This window comes from Chaetura pelagica, unplaced genomic scaffold, assembly GCF_000747805.2.
Source record: "Chaetura pelagica isolate M959 unplaced genomic scaffold, ChaPel_1.0 scaffold182, whole genome shotgun sequence".
Lineage (NCBI taxonomy): Eukaryota > Metazoa > Chordata > Aves > Apodiformes > Apodidae > Chaetura > Chaetura pelagica.
This window is the reverse complement of record NW_009952442.1, coordinates 368,055-394,158: the sequence shown is the minus strand read 5'-3', so window position 1 is coordinate 394,158 and position 26,104 is coordinate 368,055. Positions and strand designations below refer to the sequence as shown.

At 47.4% G+C, this 26,104-nt stretch overlaps 1 protein-coding gene across 1 annotated transcript in view; it reads right to left on the bottom strand.

The window, feature by feature from the left end:
* Positions 1–26,104, bottom strand: part of MYO5B (myosin VB) — a 132,023-nt gene that overhangs the window by 63,529 nt on the left and 42,390 nt on the right. The window contains 9 exon segments of the mRNA XM_010008501.1: positions 705–786; positions 3,216–3,330; positions 3,333–3,471; positions 5,688–5,797; positions 8,357–8,464; positions 10,752–10,833; positions 11,901–12,044; positions 13,052–13,208; positions 25,026–25,170. Of these exon segments, the coding sequence (XP_010006803.1) occupies positions 705–786; positions 3,216–3,330; positions 3,333–3,471; positions 5,688–5,797; positions 8,357–8,464; positions 10,752–10,833; positions 11,901–12,044; positions 13,052–13,208; positions 25,026–25,170 (1,082 nt within the window).

Sequence of the window (26,104 nt, the reverse complement as noted above, 5' to 3'; positions counted from 1 at the left end):
AAAGAGTGGTGAGGCCTTGGAACAGGCTGCCCAGGGAGGTGGTAGAGGCACCATCCCAGAAGATGTTCGAAAAACAGGTGGATGTGGAACTTCAGGTGATGATTTAGTGGTTGGAGGTTTTAGGATGGACAGTTGGACTTGATGACCTTGAAGGTCTTTTCTAACCTTGATGACTCTATGAAAGTGCTTGTATCTAATAAAACTGAACAATCTCAGGTTTTTGTGAGCCATGTTCATGTGAAGAAATGAGGAGTGTGTCTAATCCTGCTACTTAATACAGCAGTAAAAGTTGAAGCCACATTTTAACAGGCAGCTTTCCACCCAAGCTCTGCCTCCCTCTGGGAATCAGGACTTGGCACAAGCCCATCGCGAGCTTTCCATTTAGGATTGAAACTAAAATTTGAGAAGCTTTCTACTTCTTCAAAGCCACCAGTAAGCCTTTGCACAAGCCATCTGCAAACCTGCTGCCACTATCAAGCTTCTCAACCATCCAAGCAACGTTTTGGACTTGATATTAATAGTTAGTGAAATTTCACTGCACAATCATTGCCTGGGAGAGATGGCACCCCATGTATTAGATTCACACTGACCACACAATCCAGCCAGGCTGAAGGTAAATGCCATTAAGAGGAAGCCAAGCATCCAAAAATCCAGCCTTGCTACATTTTCTCCAATTTCCTGGAACATTTCCAAGCTGACCTTACCGAGTTGAACTGCTGCTGGAGCTTTTCGTTGGCATAGTTGATACAGAACTGCTCAAAGCTATTCACTTCAAAAGTTTCAAACCTGCAAAGCAATGAATAAATCAGCATTAAGTGACATTTCTTCTCAAAATCTGCTTTCTCTCTGCAATGGTGTCATCTGGCTGATGGGAAACACAAGGTATTCAACCATCTCCTCGAGTTCCTCTTATCCCAGATCAACACTTGATTCCTCATTGCCTAAAATGTCCATCTTCCCTTGCCACAACTCGAGGGATTCAAGAGGGATTCTGCTATGCATGGATGAGATATTTGGTATGACTTTAGCTTCCTGCTCATCAGCCAGCAGAGCTGAGATGAAAAATGCAACAGCCTCTCTTGGGGAAAAATATGATGAAATAGTAAGCCCAAAGAGATTCACTGCAAAGGTGATAGAGCAACAGTAGCTGCTGTCTTCAAAGACCCAACATGGTATTCATGTGATTCAACAGAGCAGAAAAAGAAAGGATTAAAGTAATAATTATAGCACACACACAAAGAAAGAGATATGTGAGCAAGAGACTTGGTGAAGGCAGAGGGAGAACTGGTCTAATTCCAACATGTTCCTCTGGTGTTGGTCTAGGTGATCCCGCTCTTCACCAGGACTTCTGAAGCTCTCCTTGGAGAAACATTAACCCAAAACCACCCATAGGCCACTGGTGAACCCCAAATCCAGCTCAGAAATGGCTTTAGTCACAATTAGAAAAGAAAACCATGTAATTTTAATAAAACCAACTACAAGCAAGGAGCAGAAATGCCAGCGGAGCCCCCGGGGTGGTCAAGGCTGAAGCACAAGACACCCAGGGACAGGCACAGGGAGCTGGGGTTGCTCTTAAAAACAGGACATTTTTCAGCTACCACAGGGAATTATGCTATTTATACTTCTATTTTGAAGGCACAGTTGGAAGGGGGAGGAAAAAAAAAAAAAAAATCAAGCCTTTGACACATGACTGGAAGGATTAAACTAAGGGAAGAAGTGGCAGGGCTCCCTGTGCTCAACGAATAAGCTGCTGTAACGATAAATGTGTGGTGAAGTAATTGCTCTGGTAATAGGTGCTGGCAGAACAGTCAGAAAGCACTAAACAAATTAATCCTTTTTTTCCTTCCCCCACCCCAAAATAAATAAATAAATAAATATTTCTGGTACTTTCTGTGGACCACGTGGCTGTTATCCATGGGAAGGAGTTATTCCCCACGTATTGCCAGGTGGTAACGCAAAATGCTTGAGCCCCTGGGGAAAGGCAACACAAAAATGCCAAAGGAAAAGGTGGAATGGGATAAAGTAGCCACTTTTGTGCTTTATCAGCCCCCAAACGCGCCAGGTAACCCAGGACCACTCCCCACACTGCTTGCACCAGGAGCCTGTGCTGAGCAGGGGATGCTCAGTTCATCTCCATCCCAATAAACAAGCTTTACAGTCTTTAATGCAACAAAAACTGGTGTCTAGGACCTAAAAATGTTTAATATAAACATGTGGCCAAGGCCTCAATGATGAACACTTCCTTGAAGGGCTCCTGATGTTCTTGATCTTGCAGGTTGGTGCCTACAGCTCTTGCAACTAAGGGACATGATTTTCTCAGGACTCCTTGGAAAAAACAAATCCTGGGGCTTCATGAAGAAATCTTCATTATGAGGGTGGTGAGACCCTGGCCCAGGTTGCCCAGGGAAGCTGTGGCTGCCCCATCCCTGGCAGTGTTGAAGGGCAGGTTGGATGGGGCTTGGAGCAGCCTGGGCTGGTGGGAGGTGTCCCTGCCCATGCAGGGGGGTTGGAACCCAAACTAGTCTGGGACTCTATGACTACAGACAGCAACACCCTTTGTGAAAGGGAGTTATGGTCTCTTTGTCAGACCAGACTCATAGGTAAGTGTTAAAACCTGCCTCTTTTCATAGGACCTGCAGGTCCCTCTGGAAAAAAACTCACTGTACTCTGTGGTGACACCAGTGAGAAGCCTCCACTGGCCGTGACGCACAGATCTGCGGCCAAGGGAGGTTTTTCTTCCACACTAACAGGTTTTCAAGCCCAGTTTAATCTTTGATGAGCATTATCCTCAAGTCTCCTTTTACTCAGACTTCTGGAAGACCACATCTGATTTATAACTCAGACTTTCTCCTTTCTGCACTGCCCCACTGTCACCCACACAGCTCCATCTCAAAGCTTTATTTACCGTATTCCAGCCTGCAGACATCCCTGTTCGTTAGGATGCTGACGGGAAAGAGCTTTTCCATCCCAAAGAGTCTCTAAACCATCCTGTGCCAACCCCAGCTTGAGATCTTCCAGGTCCTGTGCTATCTACCTAGGACAAACACTGCCTGTACTGTTTAGGGTCACACAACCCAAAGGAGGATCACAGCAGCAAACCACCCACCACGTCACTTTTTTTTCCATCCCTTTCCATTATTCCCAACCCCTGCCACAAGCCAAGGTGAAGGAGACAAATCAGAAAGATCTTAATTAGAAGCAGAGAGGGTTCCTACCCGTAGATATCGAGCACACCGATGAAGGAGTGTTGCTTGACCGTGGTGTGCAGGGCCTTGTTGATGTGCTGCACGATCCAGTTGAAGAGCTGGGCATAGATGTGCTTGGCCAAGGATTCACCACTTGCTGCAAGGACATGTTCTTCACATAGGTCTCAGCCGTGGTGACCAGTTTGCGGTGGCAAAGCCAGTGCTGCATCTGGCTGTGCTCCACCCCCAGCAGGTCACAGAAGTTGCTCAGGTGCTCGTCCTCACTCTGCGGGGAATGAGAAGAAACATCAACACGTTGGGGATGCTCCAAAACTGGATTTTTTTTTTAACTGTGGGTTCCCAAAGTGACTGCCAACAGGAAAGAGCTCTCTCCACTTCAACCCTCCTTGAACAGCAGCAACATGATCCTCCAGAGCAACCTTGAGGAATCCTCAACTCAAGGCTCAGGGGATGCCATTATCCCACATCTTTTCCAATCTAACCCCATTTTGAATAACAGTCACACAATGTGCATCATCAGAAGGCCTTTTTTTATTTTTTTGCATAATGAACAAAATGCAATGGGACCTTCATTTCCTTCAGTGTATTGTCTTCCCCATATATCCTCCCCCCTCCCCAAACTGTGACAAGGCAGTTCTGAGTCACTATTATGCTAAGACAGAGGATGTGGCCTTTCCAACAGTTAGTAATCAATTTCCTTCTCCTCAGTGTGATAATACACATGTAGAGGAAAGCGAAGTGTTTCCAGGTGGATACATGCTTGTATAAAAGCTGGATGGGTTTGGGGATGGAAAGAAAAAAGCCTTCAAGAAGACCTCTAGGACATGTTTTTTTTACCATCCTCCCTTTTTTTGATCATGGATTCAGAGTCAGGTTTGATTTATTACCACAGAATTAAATCTGAAGGTAATTAAACAACACGAAGCCTATTACAGAACTCAACATAGTCAGAGCAGACCAGTTTTTACATACTCATGTTGCCAAATATCAAGCTAATTACCCCCAGCTTCCAACTAATTGCACTGCACAGGATCTCTAGAGCACCAAAGTGTGTGGAGAACCCATTTCAGTACTTTAAGTAGCAATAAACAACCCAGGTTGTGATGCAACACTAATTGACAGGATACTCTTTTCCACAGCATCACTTTTTTTATTCCCCTAAACAAACAACTAAATAGAAAACTCCCCACTAAAGCATCTTTAGTCTTATTTATTCTTGCTAATTAACTGTGAGGTGCTGCTGTGAATACTGGATGGCCACATGACAAGCAGTAGCTTCATGGCTTTGCCTGTAGCAAAGGGGTTATAGAGCATCAGACCTTCTGCTGGTAGGACTCACTGCTCCCCCCCATACTCCGTGTACCATTCTTTTAAGAAAGTAATAGGAGTAGGGACATAAGGTGGTCAGTGACCTTTGAATCATCTTATTTATGTAACTAGACGATCTTAGCTGGGCAAAGAGGAACCTCATAAGATTCAACAAGAGCAAGTGCAGAGTCCTGCACCTGGGAAGGAACAACAAAATGCACCAGTACAGGCAGGAGGTGATCTGCTTGAGAGCAGCTCCATGGAGAAGGACCTTGGGGTCCTGGTGGGCAACAAGTTCTCCATGGGAGAACCATGTGCCCTTGTGGCCAAGAAGGCCAATGGTATCTTGGGGTGCATTAAGATCAGTGTGTCCAGCAGATCGAGGAAGGTTCTCCTCCCCCTTTAATCAACCCTGGTGAGACCTCACTTGGGAGTGCTGTGTCCAGCCCTAGGCTCCCCAGCTCCAGAGGGACAGGGATCTATGGGAGAGAGTCCAAAAGAGACCACAAAACTGATGAAGCAACTGGAACATCTGTCTGATGAGACAAGGCTGAGAGACCTGGGGCTGTTCTATCTAGAGAGGAGAAGACTGAGGGGGGGATCTAATTAATGTCTATAAATACATGAGGGCATCAAGAAGGCAGGGATAAGCTCTTGTCACTTGTGCCCTGTGAGAGGACAAGGGGCAACAGATTCAAACTGGAGCACAGGAAGTTCCACCTCAAGATGAGGAGAAACTTCTTTCCTGTGAGGGTGACAGAGCCCTGGGACATGCTGCCCAGAGAGGCTGTGGAGTCTCCTTCTCTGGAGATCTGTCTGGATGCCTTTCTGAGTGACCTGCCCTAGTTGGGTTTTTTGGGGTTTTTTTGGTCCTGCTCTGGCAGGGGAGTTGGACTCAGCGATCTTCAGAGGTCCCTTCCAACCCCTAATATTCTGTGATTCAAGGTCCCTTTCAATCCAAACCATTCCATGGGCTGGCTAGACAGGAGAAATAACACACTATCTCCCAGGAAAAACAAAGCAAACAGGAAATCACAATGTGTTTTTGAGAAAAGCATGGAAAAGCAACAGGAAAAGGGCTTTCTGCCAATCTGGATGTTCAACATATCCAAGGTGGCCTGACTGAGGAGCATACAAAAGCTCCCCACGTGCCCCATTTTGCTGGTGACTCACCGAGACGCTACAGGCGTCACCGTCCCGCTCCGCTTGGATTTCCAGGTTCCCCAGGTGCAGAATGGCAGCAATTATCCTAAAAATGGTCACCTGATGAGACTCCTTCACTCCTGCAGGAACAATTGAGAGCTGGTTGTCACAAAAGAGAAGACAAACCGTGATTTGTAGTTAATTTGCAAGCACTTGAGGTGTTTTGATTTCCATTGGGGGGGCTGTTGGTTTTCAGGATGAAAACTCACATGAACTCTCAGTCAATTCACTCAAAAATGACAGTGGAGACACTGAGAGGAGCTCCTCACATTATTTCTTCATCCCTAATGTCTGGATCCAAGGAATTTTATCACAGATGGGTTTCATATTACTGGGAACATGTACAGAACTGAGGATGCTGCTCTGTAATGATCCAACAGCATCAGACGGGCTCTGAGGCTTTTAAGGAACAAGAAGTTGTTTCTCTGCCATCAGAGCCCAACAGTGAGATCTGCCTGGCAACAGAAATCCCAGCTTATTGATCGTGTCCCACAAACAGAGGAGAAAATTCAAAATCACGACTGCTGCTAGGGCAGGGCACCAGGGAGGTGGTGAGAAGCTCTGTCCTGTGGTCCCCAGTGGTCTCTACAGGAGCCACCTGGTGTGGGTCTTCACTGGGGGGGTGTAAGATATTATCGCTTGGTCTAGTTTTCTGGCAGGTTTTTGTAGGCATTCCCAGCAGGAGCTTTGTCCAGCAGCAGCCCTGTCCACAGCCTTCCTGACATTTCGTGCGTTTTTCCATCCCTACTGAGTTTCTGTGCCCCTTATGTGCTCAGTGCTGGTGTCCTAATTATCCACCCAAGGTCTGAGACATCACCTGCTGGCTTTTGAATTACCAAGAGCTTCTGTTTCTCTCTCTCTCAAGGGACTTTTCTGTTATCAGCACAGTGAGAAAAGTTTCAAGGTGACTTAAATGCTCTGCTGTTACTTGGAGCTCTTAACTGGAGTTAAGCCTGGCCAAGGGTGGAGATTAGCAGATAAATCTGCCTTCTCTTTGACACACACACACAAAAGCAAGACTAGAAAGTGTAATAGAAATTTCACCCAGCCCTGAGCAGAAGCAGACAGAGCTGGAAAACACTGAAGGGAAATGAGGGAAGAGAAAGGAACCATGTCAGGAGCAGGAAAAAAAATCCTCAAATTGGTAGGGGAGGAGGATGATCACACAGGTCATCACAGGGATGATGGGGAGGCAGGGAAGGGGATCAAAGGGACACTAGATGTGACAAAGGGATAGGGAGAGGGTCCCTGCGGACTACAGTCCCATGGGAAAATTTGGAGTGACCCAAGGCATTGTATATTTTTGAGGAATTAACAGATCAAAGTCACACAAGCCAAACAAGAGAGCAGACCCTGCTATCACCCCAAAGAAAAAGAGATGGAGCCCACCTAAAACACAGAGGACAAATCTGGAGGAAACATCTGTAGTTATAATGCCTGAAATTAGCTTCCATGCTCCCTGTGGTTGGGATACAGCAGCTGGGGGGGATGTCACAGCTGGCTGCAGATAAATCTGCCTTCTCTTTGACACACACACACAAAAGCAAGACTAGAAAGTGTAATAGAAATTTCACCCAGCCCTGAGCAGAAGCAGACAGAGCTGGAAAACACTGAAGGGAAATGAGGGAAGAGAAAGGAACCATGTCAGGAGCAGGAAAAAAAATCCTCAAATTGGTAGGGGAGGAGGATGATCACACAGGTCATCACAGGGATGATGGGGAGGCAGGGAAGGGGATCAAAGGGACACTAGATGTGACAAAGGGATAGGGAGAGGGTCCCTGCGGACTACAGTCCCATGGGAAAATTTGGAGTGACCCAAGGCATTGTATATTTTTGAGGAATTAACAGATCAAAGTCACACAAGCCAAACAAGAGAGCAGACCCTGCTATCACCCCAAAGAAAAAGAGATGGAGCCCACCTAAAACACAGAGGACAAATCTGGAGGAAACATCTGTAGTTATAATGCCTGAAATTAGCTTCCATGCTCCCTGTGGTTGGGATACAGCAGCTGGGGGGGATGTCACAGCTGGCTGAGAACATCACAAGCTCCTCTCCCAACAGATGAGGCACTGAGACTGACCAGGATTTAAAAACCTGTTTTTAGACAAGTATTATTCAACTCTGGGCAAGTCTTCCCCTTGCAAAAGTTGCTGTTTCCTTTCAAGCAGTCACTGCAGCAGGCAGAGGTGGGTGTTGCATCAAGACATTTTGCAGCTGGCCATGCAAACACCCACTCAGCACAGCAGGGATGTGCTCAGCTCATTATTCCCAGGAATCAGCTGCTCTGAACAATGCTGTGATGGTCCAAGAAGTTACATCACCCTCAACCCAAATACAGACTGAACTGCAGAGTAAGAGCTCTTTTCCTGCCTGCAAATAGGATGAGAAGTAGCTTTGGCTTCAGAATGGTTAACTGTGGTTTCATCTTCAATTCAGTGTCCTCCTGCATTTCACTGCTGCCTCACAGGCAGCTGTAAGAAACATTTCTGCAGCTCACACTAAAGAACAAGGCAAAGCTCAAGAAGAAGATGGATTTATACCTCTCAGTTACAAGAAAACTACATAATTCAGGCAAAATACTGAACAACATTTGCAGAAGACTTCTCCTTGGAAGCCTCCAAGCAGAGCAAGGCCTTACCAAGCAAGGTGAAGGCATGCCTGGTTTTCTCAAAGTCATCAGCGTCATCCACACCGTCAATAGACGTGTCACCTCCCTGAGAAGCGTAGAAAAAGTCTTCAGCACATGCTAGGAGAGAAGAAACAAAAGAAATGCATCAGTGAGGAGCAGCTTTTTGGACCAAATGCAAGATGTAAGAAGAAAAAAGTGGCAGGATTTGTCCCTGCTTTAAAAACCTTCCCACGCAATTGCCCTGTCCTTAAAAAAAGGGGTTTGAGGTCAAAATCTTGAAGGTGTGTGTCCAAGGCTGGCAGGGTAAGTCCTGGCAGAGCCACCACCAGGGATGGTGGACAGTCCAGGGGGTGGACAACCTCCCCGTCCCACCCAGAATAGGTTCACAGCACTGAGCAGGAGAGAGACAACAAGAAAGACTAACAAAGATCATTAACACATACTAACATATTTCCTGAGTATCTTAAAACAAATAAAAACCCCAACCTATTGAGCATTCCACGTCAGCCCTCTAGTAACCTTTAAAATCATTCTAATTTGCCCTTTACTGGAGTCACGTTGCCACCAGAAGGTCCCCAGCCCTTCCCAGGCCTCCTGCAAGCTTTTGCATTAGCCGTACTTTCAGACTATAAAAAAAACCCCGTGTAATTCTTTTTGGCATCCAAAAAGGTTTGAGGAACCCAGATTTCAGGAACCCTGCTGGCTTCTGGAGCATCAGAAAGAAGGTGCAGGAAATGCTGATTGGGGTCAGAGAGCCCATGTCCATCCCAGTCCCCTCAGCAGAACAGGATGGAGCAACAACGCAGTTAAGAGACCTAGCAGCAGTTGATATGACCAGGACATCAGTCACCGATTTTAATAATCCACACTGAGATCTGTTTCTACCTCTAGTAATCTCTGGTATTAATGACTGGGTGGACAATGGATCAGAAAGAGTATGAAGGATAAGGCCCTGGGGGTGCTGGGTGATGAGAAGCTCCCCATGAGCCGGCACCGTGCGCTGGTGCCCAGAACCCACCCATGTCCTGGGCTGCATCCCCAGCAGTGTGGCCAGCAGGGCCAGGGAGGGGATTGTCCCCTCTGCTCTGCTGAGACCCCCCTGCAGGGCTGGGGCCAGGGCTGGGGTCCCCAGCACAGGAAGGACATGGAGCTGCTGGAGAGAGTCCAGAGGAGGTCTCGGAGATGCTGGGAGGGCTGGAGCAGCTCTGCTCTGGAGCCAGGCTGGGGGAGTTGGGGTGTTCAGCCTGGAGAAGAGAAGGCTCCAGGGAGACCTTGTGGCCTTTCAGTACTTAAAAAGGGCTTAGCAGAAAGATAGGGAGAGACATTTTAGTAAGGGCTATAGCAATAAGAGAAAGGGCGATTGTTTTAAATCGAAAGACAAGACATTTAAAGCAGATATAAGGAAGAAATTCTTTATGCCGAGGGTGGTGAGACCCTGGCCCAGGTTGCCCAGAAAGGTGGGAGATGCCCCATCCCTGGAAACATTCCAGGTCAGGCTTGAAGGGGCTCTGAGCAACCCAACCTAGGTGCAGATTTCCCTGCTTACTCTAGGGGGATGGACTGGATGGCCTTGAAAGGTCCCTTCCAGCTCTCTTCTAAGCTTCCATCTCAGCACCAACACTGGGTAAGTGTGGCCAATGTGTCCAAGTTGACCCAATAAGTCCTTAACATCAGTCCAGCATTAGCCAGAATCCAAAAACCTCTCTCTCCATCTGCCACTGCTCTGTAGCCACAATGGAAACCTCTGAAAGACTCTGCAGCAGCCAGATGCTCTGTCCTGGCATCACAACCTGCCTTCCTCACCATTTTAAATACTTAAAAGCATATTTGAAGCCTCACTTCTCTTTTTCCGTAACAGCAAAACCACAGAGATTAAAAATGAATCATACCACATCTCTGCACCCTTGCTGCAAGTCAAAAACCTCTTTTTCAGGTGAGGTTTTGCTCTAAATGCTGGGAAAAAAAACAAAGCCAATGGTTGTGTGGAGTTAAGCACTGACAGCCGTCAAAAACAATGGATTCCAAGGACAAAGCTGCAAGACAACAGTCAGGTCCACCCATACTCATCCTTCATTTGAAATATGGACCTTTATGCACTTCTCCTGCAATATTCACACAGAATCTCCCTGCCGGCATTTAACACAGCATGTGGCTCACTGTGGTTCTGCAGGCAGCTTCTACAGAATTCCCAAACTTCTCCCACCATGGCTAACCTACAGCAACAGCTTCTACCCACCAGCAGCACTGGCAGGGGGCCAACCCCAACGAGGGGGCCCTCTGCCTTCACCTCCTCCCCCAAATAGGCAAACACAACCCCAGTGACACTTATAATCCCACAATGTTCTCCTGTCGCCATCACACCCAAGCAGCAGCCACTGGCATGTAAGAAGGTCCAAATACTTACTTAGTCCAAGGTCTTTGAATTCTGGAAGGCTTGCTGAGGCACAAAGCTGATAGAAGATGTGATAGTTACGCTCATCTTCTGCCTACGGGGTAAAATGCTGAGTTAAGAGAGGTTGGAGCAGTGATCTCTTCTTCAGCCTGGCGCCTGCTGGAGCCTGAGGCCACCCTGACCCCCTCCCCAGCTTCCCACCATCAAGACCTCCTTGCTGCCATCAAGAGGAGGACCTGGGGCCACCCAGAAAAAAAGGTGCCAAGTCTTGCCCTGACCACAGAGCCTTGTTAGCCTTGCTAAGGAAAAAAGAAACTTCATATTTGCCTACAGGAAAACTAGGGAGGAACTTGGGACAAGGGTATGTAGCAAGAGGACGAGGGCTAAGGGATTAAAACTGGAAGAGGGGAGGTTTCAGTTGAAGATTAGAAGGGAATTCTTTGCTGTGAGGGAGGTGAGAGCCTGGCCCAGGTTGCCCAGAGAAGCTGTGGCTGCCCCATCCCTGGCAGTGTTGAAGGGCAGGTTGGATGGGGCTTGGAGCAGCCTGGCCTGGTGGGAGGTGTCCCTGCCCATGCAGGGGGGTTGGATCCAGATGATCTTGAAGGTCCCTTCAAACCTAAACCAGTCTGTGATTCAAAGATACTAACTTCCACACTTTATCCCTCTCTAGGATAACTGGGCTAAGTCATTTAGCAAGTACTGCCTTAAAAGACCATTAAAAGAGTGGCCCACACTTCTGGTTTCCCAGTGCTGTTTGATTTTAGGACTTTTGGTGTTGGGTTTGGATTTGTTGTTGTTGTTGTTTTTCTTCTGTAAGGACAAAGGTTTTGCAGGAGCTTCTGAGCTAGATCTCGAGCATGAACCAAGAAAGCTGGTCCTTAGCTCTGCCCAAGAAACACGCCACAGCAGAGACATCACACCCTCCTCTGCCTCCCTTCCACCTTCAGAATTTAAGGTTGCTGCCTGAAATTTATTCCTTCTGGCTTTTTATGTTCTTCCAGAAGGTGGTCACCAGGTTGGGATTAACAAGAAGACTAAGTTTGAGAGACATGTCTGGAAACTGCATCCAGCAGGAAAACCACTCATAAAGCCAGAAAAAAACCTATGCAAATCCAGCACCCAAGAGAGAGAAAAGAAGGAAAAACCAGCACAACTCCTCACCTGGAACACAACTCGTGATTTTTCCAACAGGTAAGTCCTCATGTTAGCACCAATGATGTGGTATCTCTTGTCAAAGCCAATCTGAATGTACTTCCCGAAGCGGCTGCTGTTGTCGTTCCTCGTGGTTTTCGCGTTGCCAATTGCCTGCCCCAAACAAAATGAAACATGCATTTTTCATGTCATTTTTGCATTTATTTAAACTTCAACATTTGTAATCAGTGTTGCAGAAACAGACATGGGAGGCTTTGAAGAAAACACCTTCCCAGATGCAGAGCAGCAGGAGCTGACAAAGAAAAAGCAGTGACAGGACAGGAAGGGAGGACTCAGGTGCTGGATAAAAACTCATTCGTGTTTCTACGTGTTTTTCTTCCACAAAAATGCTGGAGACACCACATTTTCAGTCATTAGACTTCCAGAATGTCCAAACCATCCACAGGTAACATCAGCAGCTCTACTGCAGGAGACATGGGCAAGGAACCTCTGCGAGAGGCAGGGAACCAGCTGCAATCCATCTCCAGATTTTCAGAATTTGCTCCATGGATCTGGTGACATGGCCAGTGTCCCTTCATGCCTCTCCAAAGCCTGCCTGTCATTGACCAGACTGCCCAGCATAGTGGTGGAGTCCCCATCCCTGCAGGAATTTCCAAGCCATGTAGATGTGGTGCTGAGGGCATTGGGTTAGTGGCGGTCTTGACAGCTGTAGGTGAACAGTTGGACTTGATGGTCTTGGAGGTCTTTTCCAACCACAATGATTCTAAGATCACCTTGTTTCATGTGCTTGGACACCTTGGCTATAAAGCAGAGATACCTGCCCCACCTCCCAGCAAGGACATTTATCCCACACACCAAACACAGCACACCTCAGTGCTAAGTTTAAAGCCAGGTTGGATGGAGCTTGGATCAACCTGGTCTGGTGGGAGGTGTCCCTGCCCATGCAGGGGATTGGAACTAAATGCTCTTTTAGGTCTCTTCCAAGCCAAACCAGACTGGGATTTTCTGATATGTCTGTATTTTCAGGCCAGCTCAGCACTGCTGTGAGGCTGCAAATCAGGTCTGGCTCAAAAGCCACTAAGGCCCTCATTGTTTTTGTGACTTCTGGAGAGACAGGGTGATCAATGCAAGCAGGCCAAAGGACATGCTGAAACTTTTACCTCCATAATTGGGCTGGATGCCAGGACTTTGGCTTCGATGTTGGTCTCGCTGGCAGAGCCGCCGACGGTTGCGAAGAAGCGCATGGCGTACTTGGCAGAGACCGTCTTCCCAGCGCCCGACTCCCCGCTCACAATGATGGACTGGTTCTTCTCATCCCTGTTGGGGCAGAGAAGAAAAGCTTCCGTAAGGCAATCCATTCTTTTTCCTTAAGAGTTTGTTCTCATAGAATCACAGATGGTTTGGGTTGGAAGGGACCTTAAAGCTCACCCAGTTCCACCCCCCTGCATGGGCAGGGACACCTCCCACCAGCCCAGGCTGCTCCAAGCCCCATCCAACCTGCCCTTCAACACTTTCAAATCTCCCCTCTTCCAGTTTTAATCCATTCCCCCTCATCCCATCCCTCCTGCCCTTGTCCCAAGTCCCTCCCCAGCTTTCCTGGAGCCCCTTCAGGCACTGGAAGGTGCTCTAAGGTCTCCCTGGAGCCTTCTCTTCTCCAGGCTGAACACACCAACTCTCCCAGCCTGACTCCAGAGCAGAGCTGCTCCAGCCCTCTCATCATCTCTGTGACCCATTCTGGACTTTCTCCAGGAGCTCCAAACCCAGCACCTCTGCAGTTCATCCACACTCTTGGGGAACAGAGAGTTTTCACCGCAGAGTTCAATATAAGCTCCCAAATTCCCAGAGCTTTTGGGCTAAGCTTTAAGTATGTAATTGAGGATATTTTAAAATCAGATGAAACTTCCCAGACTCTGTCCAGCTCTCCAGCATCACTGCTGAATGCAAGCACAGGAGATCCTATCACAACCATAAATTTCCACCTTGCACTCCTCTTAACAACAGGAAACACCACAAAAAAGCATTTTGATTTAAGATACTCAGTTAGGGCTTATACCAGGATGAGAATGAAGGCTACAAGATTGCCATGGGCCACCCTCAGACTTTCAACCCAAACAAACCAGTGATGCAACACCACACCACTACTTTCCTCTGCTGTCAGACATTGCACATCTTGATTCCTTCAAGGCTTACATTTATAGGTTTGGGAAAAAAAACCTCGGTTGGGGCAAATGTGACATTTTGGTCCAGGTTACAACCTTCTAATGCTTTCAGCAGGTGAGGATTGGTGGGCTCATTTCCAGCTGTGTTTTTATTTTTCAGGGATTGTTTCCTAAAGTGTATCTTAATTTATCTCTTAGTCAGCTCTGCCGCTGTCCTGAGCATTCACCAGCAGGAGGAACCTGCAACCACTCCAGCCATCAGGCAGTTAAAGCAGAAATCCTGGCCATGAACTCAGCACAACCTCACCCAGGCAGCAGAAAATCAGAGTTAGTGCTGCTGGTGACTCATGCTGGGTGGGGACAGGCTGGGCATCTGACTGAGGACTTGTGAAGTCACTGCTGCCAGCCCTCCACATGTCTTGGCCAAGCCACCAAGACTCTCCTGCAGGCAGCCAAGCTGGCAGGATCCAGGCATGGAGCTGCCAAGATGCCAGTCTCACACCTTTAGACTTCCATGGGTGTGTGACAAGCCACCAGGCATGTCCACCCAACAGAGAAAGAGCAGTGGAAGCTCCAAAGTGAAGAAGACTGAGAACCAAAAACAGAAGTATGCTGGATTAACCCAGAGATTCCCAGACAGGTGATGGTGGTGGTTTATTACAGTTCATCTCTGGTTAAAGTAGGTGAGGAAGTTTCACCTCTGCTTTTATGATCTCTGTGGACAACCACTTGCTGGGTTCCAGCAGTGAATATCCCACACTGCCCAGCAGTAGAATGCAACATGAAATTCACGTTGACTACAAAGACAGCAGCAGACAAAGAGGCATGGGCTGCAAGCATGGATGAATGGACTATGCTTCAGCAGAGGTGAACAAGAAGCAGAAGAAGTGACAACCAGGTTCTCTGCCAGCTATGTTGACCTCTTTCATAAATTATCCATAGCAGCTATTGGTTGGAGGTTGGACAAGACCAATCCATCAGGAAGCCCATCCAAGGAGCTCTCCAGACCCACAGTCTCCATGGGCTTCAGATCCCATCACAAACTACCTTTTATGTTGCACCTCCAGTGGTTTCTTCCTCCTTCAGGCTCATCTTCAAAGTACCATCATGCTCCAAAAGACACTGAACCTAGTGATAAAAAACATCTACTGCTACTGCAGTCACTCTTCTAGGTCACTTTTTCCCAAAGCTTCTGAAGAATTTGCCCAAATGTCTATGTCAAGTGGATTTGGTGGATTCTCCATGGCCCAAGAAAACTTCTGGATTTGTATTTTATTAATAAAACCAAGGAAACAGCAAGATACTAGATTCCACGCAAGTCAGCAAGGCTACTCAAGCTCCTGCTTTTGAAACAACTTGTCTCTTCTGTTTGTTTCTTTTGGTGTAAAATGCATCTTCAGACATTTCCAACTTCAGGAAGAAATGCCTTCAGGAAAAAAGGCTGCAGAGACTTGCCCTTCTTCAGTGGACAAGTTAACCAACTGCTGGTGCTAGCAGGGAGAACTAGATGAATCCCATGGGGTGGCTGGTAGCAAACAGGCTGCCCAGTGAGCAGAAATGGTTCAAACCAGGCAGGACTTGTTTCTAATCATGGAATGAAAAACACTGAAAGGTTTGGCCACCGTAGAGGTGGGGTATGAAACAGCTGCTTGAAACACAGTCCATGTGGGCAGTAGCACAGAAGAAAATTATTATGGAAATAAAGCCTGGATAAAACAAAATGTTATGGGTGAACACCAGCTCTGCTGCAGGATGGCAATGTTGTTGTGTCCTCTCCTGGGGTTTATGTGGCTCCTGCGACCCTCAGGGCTATTACTGGGGCTTGTTGTGCCATTTCAAGGTGCAGCAGGGCTCAGACAGCTCCCAGAATGCGCACGTGTGGGCACACATGTCACACTCTGGCAGCAAAACAGAAGGTCCAAAGGGACTGGGCTTCAATGATGGCTGAAGACAGCATCCCCACCACATGCCACTGCTGCACCTCTAAAGAAGGTTTGAAGCACATCAACACACAACTCCTCAACCTCCCAAGTACTTGTGTTTCTTCACTCAAGAGCAGCTTTCCAAGATGACACACAGCCTGGAAATCTAATACCATGATCTGAGCCACAGCCTCCATCCATTAGAGATGCCTACAAAGTTATCAAAGTGCAGAAGTTAAACAAGAACTAAGTCCAGGATAACTTCTTCCATGTGAGACACAACTACATCTCCAAAGCTGAGGACTGCAAGAGTTGGTGCCATCTGAGACAGCTAATGGACTGCTGGCTGGCTGTGCAACCTGAATGTTTGGCCTTATTTTGCTATTTGCTCTCTTCAAGCAGTAAAACCTGCTCAGAAGCTGCTACGCAGGTGAGTAGCACATCTCTCCTTTTGCAGATGTGTGTCATGTTATGAGAAATACTCATCAAGACTCTCACTCTTGGGTGAGGCATCCAGCCCAGCCAAACAAGACAGTCACTGGAGTTTTCACAGCATGTGGAAAACACCACAGAATTGTGGAAGGGACCTTTCAAGGTTATCTAGTTCCACCCCCGTGCATGGGCAGGGACACCTCCCACCAGCCCAGGCTGCTCCAAGCCCCATCCAACCTGCCCTTCAACACTGCCAGGGATGGGGCAGCCACAGCTTCCCTGGGCAACCTGGGCCAGGCTCTCACCACCCTCACACCAAAGAATTGTCTCCTGATGCCTATTTCGGAAGAAACAGAATTTCTTTCTAATGTTAATTCTTCCTTCTACCCAGTCTGTAAGTCTGGTAGATAACTGTTGCTTTTTTTTATTAAGACAACATCTAAGGTGCTGCTCAAGGCAATAATAGTCACTTGTCAACAAGGAGAAAGGGCATTTCAAATAGATACCTGATTAGCAGTAGCTGCTAATCACCAACCTTCGGATCCAGGACTCAGATTTCCCTGCTTGTTGAAGCAGTTGGTCCTTCACCCATGGCAATGCAGAAAATGCTGTTACCCTCCCAGATGCCTCCAAACAAACTAGGAAAGGTGTAGAAATGTCCAAGCTTCAAGTCCATCTAGCTGGACCCAGCTCTCCAACTGCTCTAAGAGCTGAACTCATTTTGGTTGCATGAGAGCAATGGGAAGGGAGGCACTGCTCAGTGTGTCTATACACTGTACTCCACCTGGGAATGTCATTTGCCATTGTATTATTTCACATCAATTTACATGTTTAAGTCAGGGTTGAACATCCCTGTTAAGTCCTAATTGCAGGGAAGGGGATGGTCAAGCCATGGCAAAGGCATAGGGGTTGAACCCAAGCAGGAGTGTTAGTTCCCACCACTTCTCCCTTGAGGAGAGACAGGGGACATCTCAGTTCACATGTACAAATCCAAGATCCTTGGCCTTCACCAACACTGCTTGAAAGCATGAAGACAAACAGACCCCAAATCTTATCCAGAACTAAACCACAGTCAGAAGTCTTCCAGTGTGAGCTTTTCTGTAAAGCAGTAAATCCAAACCCATGAGAAGATCCCAAGAACTTCCAGGACTTGTTTTCATAGTCATTTCTTGAGAAAATTATCACCAGGAACTTTAAACAAACCACTGCACAACACCTTGATCTCAGCAGTTAGAACAAAACCAGCTGCATGAAAAGCAAAGGAAAAATATCCAGAGAAAATGAGGCCAAAACCAGACCCCAGGAATAATTATCAGGGGGTCACTCCAGCTCTAATCCCGGATCCGACACTAATTCTCCATGTGGTGGAACAAGTCAATGAGTCTGTCTGTGTTTCCACTGTGGAAACCATATTTAACCTACTTCTTTTTGGGCTGCTTGTAGGATTAGTGCTCATCAAGCCATCTGAAGATTAAAAACCCTTTAAGCACCATCGTTTGACTGGAGTCTGACCACGAGGAGAACATCTGTAAAGTGGCACCACTGCAATGTGAAGCAGCATTGCTGACCAGAGTGGCAGCTGGTTGTTAGTTTTTTCACTTATGGGCTTTAATTTGGGTTTCCAGACACCCATGTCTGGCAACACTGGTCACCACAAACACGAAAACAATAACTTTGGGGTAGACAGATTTTTCCATCTGAGAAACCCAATAAGATGTTATTTGTGTTGGACCCAAGAAGGGTGCTTAAGGTCCTACTTTCCATGTGCATCATCGAACACCTGCTACAACTGTATTTTATGCTGCAGCTGCCAAAGCCAGCAACAATACAAGGGTGGGTTTTCAAAGGCTACATATTCATTTGGGTCTTCATTACATCTTACCTTTCATAAGGCATAGGATCACAGACTGGTTTGGGTTGGAAGGGATCTTAAAGATCACCCAGTTCCAACCCCCTTTGCATGGGCAGGGACACCTCCCACCAGCCCAGGCTGCTCCAAGCCCAATCCAACCTGCCCTTCAACACTGCCAGGGAAGGGGCAGCCACAGCTTCTCTGGGCAACCTGGGCCAGGCTCTCACCACCCTCACACCAAAGAATTTCCTCCTCATGTCCAAACTAAATCTCCCCTCCTCCAGTTTTAATCCATCCCATCCCTCCCTGCCCTTGTCCCAAGTCCCTCCCCAGCTTTCCTGGAGCCCCTTCAGGCACTGGAAGCTGCTCTAAGGTCTCCCTGGAGCCTTCTCTTCTCCAGGCTGAACACCCCAACTCTCCCAGCCTGGCTCCAGAGCAGAGCTGCTCCAGCCCTCCCAGCATCTCCGTGGCCTCCTCTGGACTTTCTGCAAGAGCTCCACATCTTTCCTGTGCTGATGAATGTACACCCTGGTCTCTGTCCTTCAGAGCACACCTGATCACACACCTGGATTTTGGCAAGAAGCCAGAGAGAAAATGGGTGCCTGAATCTTTCAGTTCATGAGAAAAAGCCTAAAAGCACCAGTTTGGCCCAGAATGAAGAGGGATGAACAGGCAGCAGGATGCTCAGAGCATCAGAGGATGTGCAGATGGACCTGATATCCTGCAGTGGCCACCAGCAGCAAAGAGTGACCTTCCCTCTGTGCATCACCACCAAACACTTATCAAACTGACGTTTCTACCCGAGATCAAACAACACGGGGCAAGAACAACATCTCTGCAGAGGTCAGGGTGCTACATGCCATGCTCCAGCCAACCAGTCGGTCCTGTGGGAGTGGTGGGAATCCCACCAGACCTAGCTCATCCAGGTCCTTTCTCCCCTGACTGCTTTGTGCAGCTGGCTGGAAAGGCACCTGCCACAGCCTGGAAAAACCCACATGTTCCAATTGCTGCAAAATGCTGAGCTGTCTCCTCTCCTCCCACCAGTTCCTGAGGGCAGGCAGGAAGGACAGAGCAGCTCCTCCTGGGATTCATGCTTTGCATATCCCACTGGAGAAGAACTCCTTGGCCACACTAAAATGAGGTCAGCAGCTCTTTTGTGTGCTGTCTCTAATGAGAGCAAAACACCCACCAGGCTGGTTTCATCAGCTCCCTGGCACTCTGATGGCTCTTTTCTGAGCTGGGATCACAATACAGAGGACTCCTGGCTCCAACCCAAGCCACTCACAAGCAGCTGACCCCTGTGGAGCACTGCAGCCCTGCAGATGGAGAAGGCTTTCTACTGCATCCTCCCAAAAAGCATCACATAGGGGCAAGAACTGTGCCAGCTTTCTTCTCCCCAAGCTTGAGAGATGCTACCTAAGCAGTTCAGCTCTGGAGGACACAAAGAGGACAAGTCAGCTGTTCTTCCACCCCATGACAGTCCCAGGAAAGTCATGGGAAACCCAGGAAAGTGACTTTCAGAAATCAATGGGACCAGGCCCAGATAAGTTTATTGCCAAACACACAGCACATGCTGCAAGGGGGTTACCATGTTTCCACCATTCAGACTTACGATTAGAGCAAAGATGACCCCAATCCCTGCTCCACATTTCTGAAAGACATTTGATGGCCTTTGGAGCTCCCATTCTCCTGCCCTACCACACACACAAGTGCTCTTCACACCATATACCTCTAGCATCTAGTGCTGTTCAGTTTTGTATTTTATCAAGTATTATGCATTATTTATTTTTAAAAGACATGAAGAATTTTTGCTTGGACTACCAAGTCCTGGCTTATGCCCATAGTGAACCTAAGTGGCACACAAGGACAAGACAGGGGCCAAAGAAAAGCCACCCAAATATATTCACTACTTTAGCACACTAATGAGCTAATAAACTCCTAATAAACTCAGCTCAGCATCTGGAGACAATATGGTGACTGCACCAACAAGCTGAGGTGGCCAGTGATAGCTGAGAAGAAAACTGGAGCTGCTGACATGAAGGAAAACATCTAACCATTAACTGCAGCCCCTAAAGGCTGGGAGGAAAAGAAAGCTGGGGCTGTAAACATGAAGGGAACCATCTAAACATTAACTACAGACCCTAAGAGCTGGGAATGGGAAGCTGGTGTTGCACTGGCACTGTGAGAACTTGGGTCACCACCATGAAGCTGTCAACAACTGACGAACATCTATCAAGAGGAACATAAGTCAGGGTGAGGAGTGAGAAAAAACCCATGGTTGGGCTGAGTTCAGCAGAACTCAGGTGTCAAAGGGAATTTTTGCTGAACTCCAGGCTTTTATCCAAAGGGATGGCACACAAGAAAACCTGAGCCACCACTGGGACTTGGAAACACAAGAGATCTTTTGTTCCTCTATAAGAAAAGCAAGAAGCAATGAGCCAGGACCCTGGGGGCTGCACTGCCTGTCCAAGGGATCCTGAACATTCCCCAAAGCTTCTAGTCCACTTTTAGGCCTGCAGATGCTTTCTGCAGCACCCAAAGGTGTAAAAAAGCACCAGCCACCAATGCACCTCACCAGGTGTCACCACAAGGATGGAGAGCAAGACCAGAGGAGGGGATTGCGCAACTCAACTGAGATAATGTGTCCCGAATTGCTTCAAACCCTACAGCCTCACCTATTAACAATCACTAAACAATCCACCTTTCCACCATCCCAGCACTTGACTCCACCACCTCTGGCAGCAGCACTTGGAGCAAATTAACTCCACGCTGTGTATTTTGCCTCAAACAGCATTGTTCCAATGAACCAAGTGAGCTCAGTCTCACACTGGCTGCACAGAGAGCTTCTAAAGAGCTGGTCACTGGAAAAATCTGAGGCTCCCACATATGAATTTTAATAATCTGTCCTTTTTGAAGCTGTTTTACATGCAAAGGAGCTTGCTGCAAAGCATCCTCATCAGGAGAGCCTTTCATCTAAACCCGAGTCTTAACACATGCCCTCATCATGGCAAGTGACCAGATGCTTTGTGAAATACTTTGTCCCAAAAAATGGACCAGCAGACGTCATGTACCTTCTACAGCCCCTTGCCCAGCCCACCCAGAGCTTTTTTTCCTTCTTTCCCCACCCCCTTTCCTCTGTTAAATTGGCATTTCCTGATGACAAGACACCACCAGACACAGGATCCAAATGACCTTCACACCCACCCATGAAGATGCCTCCAGTCCCATCTCATGGACACCACTAGCTCTAGGCAGGCAAGAAAGCCCAGGACACCTTCACTAACATTTGGATGCCACCAAATGGCTGAAGTTCTTCCCTGGCACCTTGACTCTACAAGGGAATGGTATATTAGAAGCCCAGAAAACTAAACATTTTTTTTGCCTCCAACTTTTCTCATTTAACTTTAGATTTTATGCCCTTTTTCCTTGTCATCTATTCAGTTCCATGCAATCACCTCCACTGCAAGTCCCCAGTGTGCTCTGGGCCACTAATAAAGCTAAAATATACATACATATATATTTATTAGATATATTATGCATTTTATGTATTTTATATAACATATTTGTGTGTTTATAATAATTTTACATGTTTTTATGTATTACTTTCCCTTTTGCACTTTCAGGAAAGATGAAGTCACCTTGATTATGCCCTTGCTCTGTTTGTTCTATAAAACACAACACACCAGGTCTTCACAAAGGGGGTGAGAAGTTTTATACAAAGGTTTTATTACCCCAATGCAGTGTCTGATCTCAAGGAAGCAGTTTTAATTAAAAGTCAGTGAATCAAGCTCTGCTCTGCCAAACAAACTGCAGGAATATTACCCCATGGAAACACAGAAAAGCATGAAAATGAAAACAAAAAACCTCAGAGATGACCAAACCACCGGCCAGGCTCATGAAGCAACCACTGCTTAGTGGCTCCAGTGAGTTATTTCCTCAGAACTCTTTTGCTCAGTGATGTTGCAAATAACATCAGCTGTTCCCAAACAATCTTCCATGAAGAAAACATGCTTTACCTCTTTGATTTTCTTACTCATTGAGGACACTCTGGTTGAAAGAAAACCAGAGAAATTCAAATAAAATGCTCACCTGCATAATTTTCCTCACTTTTCAAGGATGTGATTTGCATTGAATTTGGTTTCGCAATTAATCATTCCAATTTTTTTAAATATGTGAGCCCATCCATGCATATATATACACATCTATGCATATATATACAAAGGTACACAGAATATATATCTATATAAATGAAGAAAGAAACCCAGCAGGTGAGTCAGAGAAGGCTTTCCTGCTCTCACATAGCAAGTTTGACCTTCTGAGGTTGCAGGTTTGAGTTTTATTCCTGGTCTGCAGGATGCACCAGACATAACACAGAGTTGTTTAAAATATCAAACACTGTAGAACCAGTGATGGTTTGGAACCAGCTGAGGTTTCACACACTCACAGATCTCCACTCTGATGGCTGACCTGCCCAATGACCCATGTCCCACCATGCTCCTGTTCACCCCCATCACCTAAAGCAGAGCTGCAGAGAACCACAAAACTATTATGGTTGGAAGAAACCTTTAAGACCATCAAGTCCAACCAGTGCCCCAGCCCTGCCAAGGCCACCCCTGCCCCATGTCCCTCAGCACCACATCTACACGGCTTGGAACCCCCTCCAGGGATGGGGACTCCAGCCCTGCCCTGGGCAGCCTGGGCCAGGGCCTCACAACCCTGGCCAGCAAGAAATGCTGCCCAACATCCCATCCCAGCCTCCCCTGGCACCACTGCAGCCCATTTCCTCTTGTCCCATCCCTTGTTCCTGGGGAGCAGAGCCCGACCCCCCTGGCTCCAACCTCCTCTCAGGCAGCTGCAGAGCCAGAAGGTCTCCCCTCAGCCTCCTTTGCTCCAGCCTGGACACCCCCAGCTCCCTCAGCTGCTCCTCCTCACCCTTGTGCTCCAGACCCTGCCCCAGCTCCCTTGCCCTTCTCTGGACACGCTCCAGCCCCTCCATCTCCTTCTTGTCCTGAGGGGCCCAGACCTGACCCCAGGATTCCAGGTGCTCCCTCCCCAGGGCCCAGCACAGGGGGACCAGCCCTGCCCTGCTCCTGCTGGACACACAAGTGCTGACACAACCCAGGATGCTGGTGCCTTCTGGGCCACCTGGGCACTCACTGGCTCATGTTCAGCTGCTCTCAACCAACACCCCAGGTCCTTTTTCTCTGGGCACTTTCCAGCCTCTCTTCCCCAAGCCTGGAGCATTGCCTGGGGTGGTTGTGACCCAAGGGCAGGACCCAGCACTTGGCCTTGGTGAACCTCACACGACTGGCCTCAGCTCATCCATCCAGCCTGTGGACAAGAGGCACCTGACAGAGTCAGTAACTCAGTTTAAAAAAGCAAAGAAGTCCTGTCCAACACACTACACCCATCACTCATGAGAGCAGCTCCAGCAGCTCTACCACTGTCCCTGCAGAGGGAAAATGCCAGATCAGACTGCAGAGGACACAACATCCACCCAGAAGCTTTCAGGTTTAAAACACTGTGCTATACTTCAAGGCACATTTCAAATAACCAGGCAGATTCCCACACTTCACTTTACAATCTGTCCTCAGCCCCATTTGAGTCCTTATTTTGTCCCCAAAGCCTGCAATTACTGGGATACCAGCCTGAGACAGAAACACCAGAGCAGAGCTGAACAGTGAGTGTCTTGTTTAAGAGCTCTGAAGATGGTTATTTCCATGTCCCCTTGCAATCTGAGCACTCCTAACCATCCATAAAGAGCAGTTATCAATTAAAACTGCCAAAAGGAGATTTACTTTGATAAGGAGGAGAGCAGAGAGCCCAGCATCTCTGGCTGGAGCTGTCTGTTAGCCCACTGCCTGCAGAAACTATTCAAGGATGTGGAGAACCACCAAGTCTTCCCCAGCAGAAAAGCAAGAAGTTGCCTCATATTTTAGATGTGTCCAGGAAAATCCATGGGTCCCATCCACATTGGTCAACAAATGACACTGCTTTGAAGGACCCATAATTATCTCCAAATATCCTCCAGTATCCTCCAATATCCTCCTACCTCAAAATCAGTGTCTCCATTAAGACAACTAACATTAGCTTCTGGGTTTAGTCTGATTATCTCACCAAATTATCTGAAATGTTGTTTCCTCCAAGTTATTAAACATGACATTTGCAGAGTGGTTTGAACTCCTTCCAGGAAACCCATCCAAGCAGTAAAAGGGGAAGGATCATAGAATCACAGAATCATTTGGGCTGGAAGGGACCTTAAAGATCATCTAGTCCCAATCTGCCATGGGCAGGGACACCTCCCACCAGCCCAGGTTGCTCCAAGCCCCATCCAACCTGCCCTTCAACACTTCCAGAGATAGGGCAGCCACAGCTTCTCTGGGCAACCTGGGCCAGGGTCTCACCATCCTCACACTATTCCAAATCCCAAAAGCATCAAATTCATGAGTTCAGACCACAGAAATGCCCCTGAAGCCCACCCAGCAGTCTTGGCAGTCAATAACAGAATGAGGTTGGTAAAAAGAATTGGAAATATTTGACCTCCAAGAGATTTCAGTGTAAAGCTGCAGGAATCAGGTCTTCCATCTCCCAGAAGGGAGCTACAGCACCCTTAGGTTAAGACAGCCACCATGATGAGGAGATCCCATACCAACTTGGGGACACAAAAATGTGACAGAAAACCCTCACCTCACTCAACCTGTATCTTGGCAACATTTAATTGGATAATTGCCCAGTTTTGATCCAACCCTGTTGATTGAGCCCCACTCACCTGGCCATCTGCTTGTAGGCCTCCTCTGCCACTGCAAAGATGTGAGGATCCATGTCCCCCATGTTCTGGCCACTGTAGGCATAGATGACATCTTGCTCATAGATTGGCAGCTGCTCATATGGATTAATGGCAACAAGCACAATACCTTAGAAAAGAGAAACGGGTATGTTACAAACCAAGCAGAGAGTAAATACTTCAAGCCCTCCAGGGCTTTCGTTAGTTGTTTCAAATCAGTGTTCTTTAAATATAATGCTTGGAGGAATTAAAAAAAAAGGATGAGAAGGGAACAGGGAAGGACTCCAGAATCTTATCTCAGCATCTCTTTTGAAGTGTTATGTTTTGATAGCAAAGCTATAAGCTCCAGTACAACTAAAAAGGAGGTGCATGAAAAGTGGTGAGAAAAGCAAATAGATCATAATCTTCACTGCATGAAGCCAGACTTGGCAGAAAGAGTGAGGAAAGCTAAACAGTGCCTGAGCCTTCAGAAAAGTAATTCCAATGCAACCAAAGCTCCACCAGACTCAAACAAATATCCCAGATTTTCCCCCTGGCTTAAATTCTTAGTAAAAGCTCATAACAAAGAAAGTACTCAAATCCAAAATGAAATGCATAAATCACAGGAAAGGAATGCCAAAGCCTACATTAAAGTTTTCAAGTCTCTTTCCTCTCCAGCTCTAGGAATGTTGATGCCTGCCTGGAGGAGGCAGTGAGCCCAAGGAATTGATGAGAGGCCAAGCCAAGTGTGCTGCTACCATGGGCTGGAGGGAGCTGATCTGCACCCTGTCAAACTGAGGCACTCACAAGTCCCACCTCCAAAGCACCTTCAGGTTTTAAGGTTTAAACTGTTAATGAAGGAGCTTCAAGAGCACATGGGAGAAGTGCTGAGCCACTGAGTCAGGGCTCATGCACACAAACGACAGCAAAGCCCAGGAAGTCTCAGCCTGCAGCAAAAACCAGGATGAGAGACTTAAGCCACAACAAAGTTCTGCTACATCACCTTCACAGGACATGAACCCAACAGCTTCAGCTCACAGTGCCCTTTGCACCTTAACTCTTTTGGGGTCACAAACCTCTTTCCC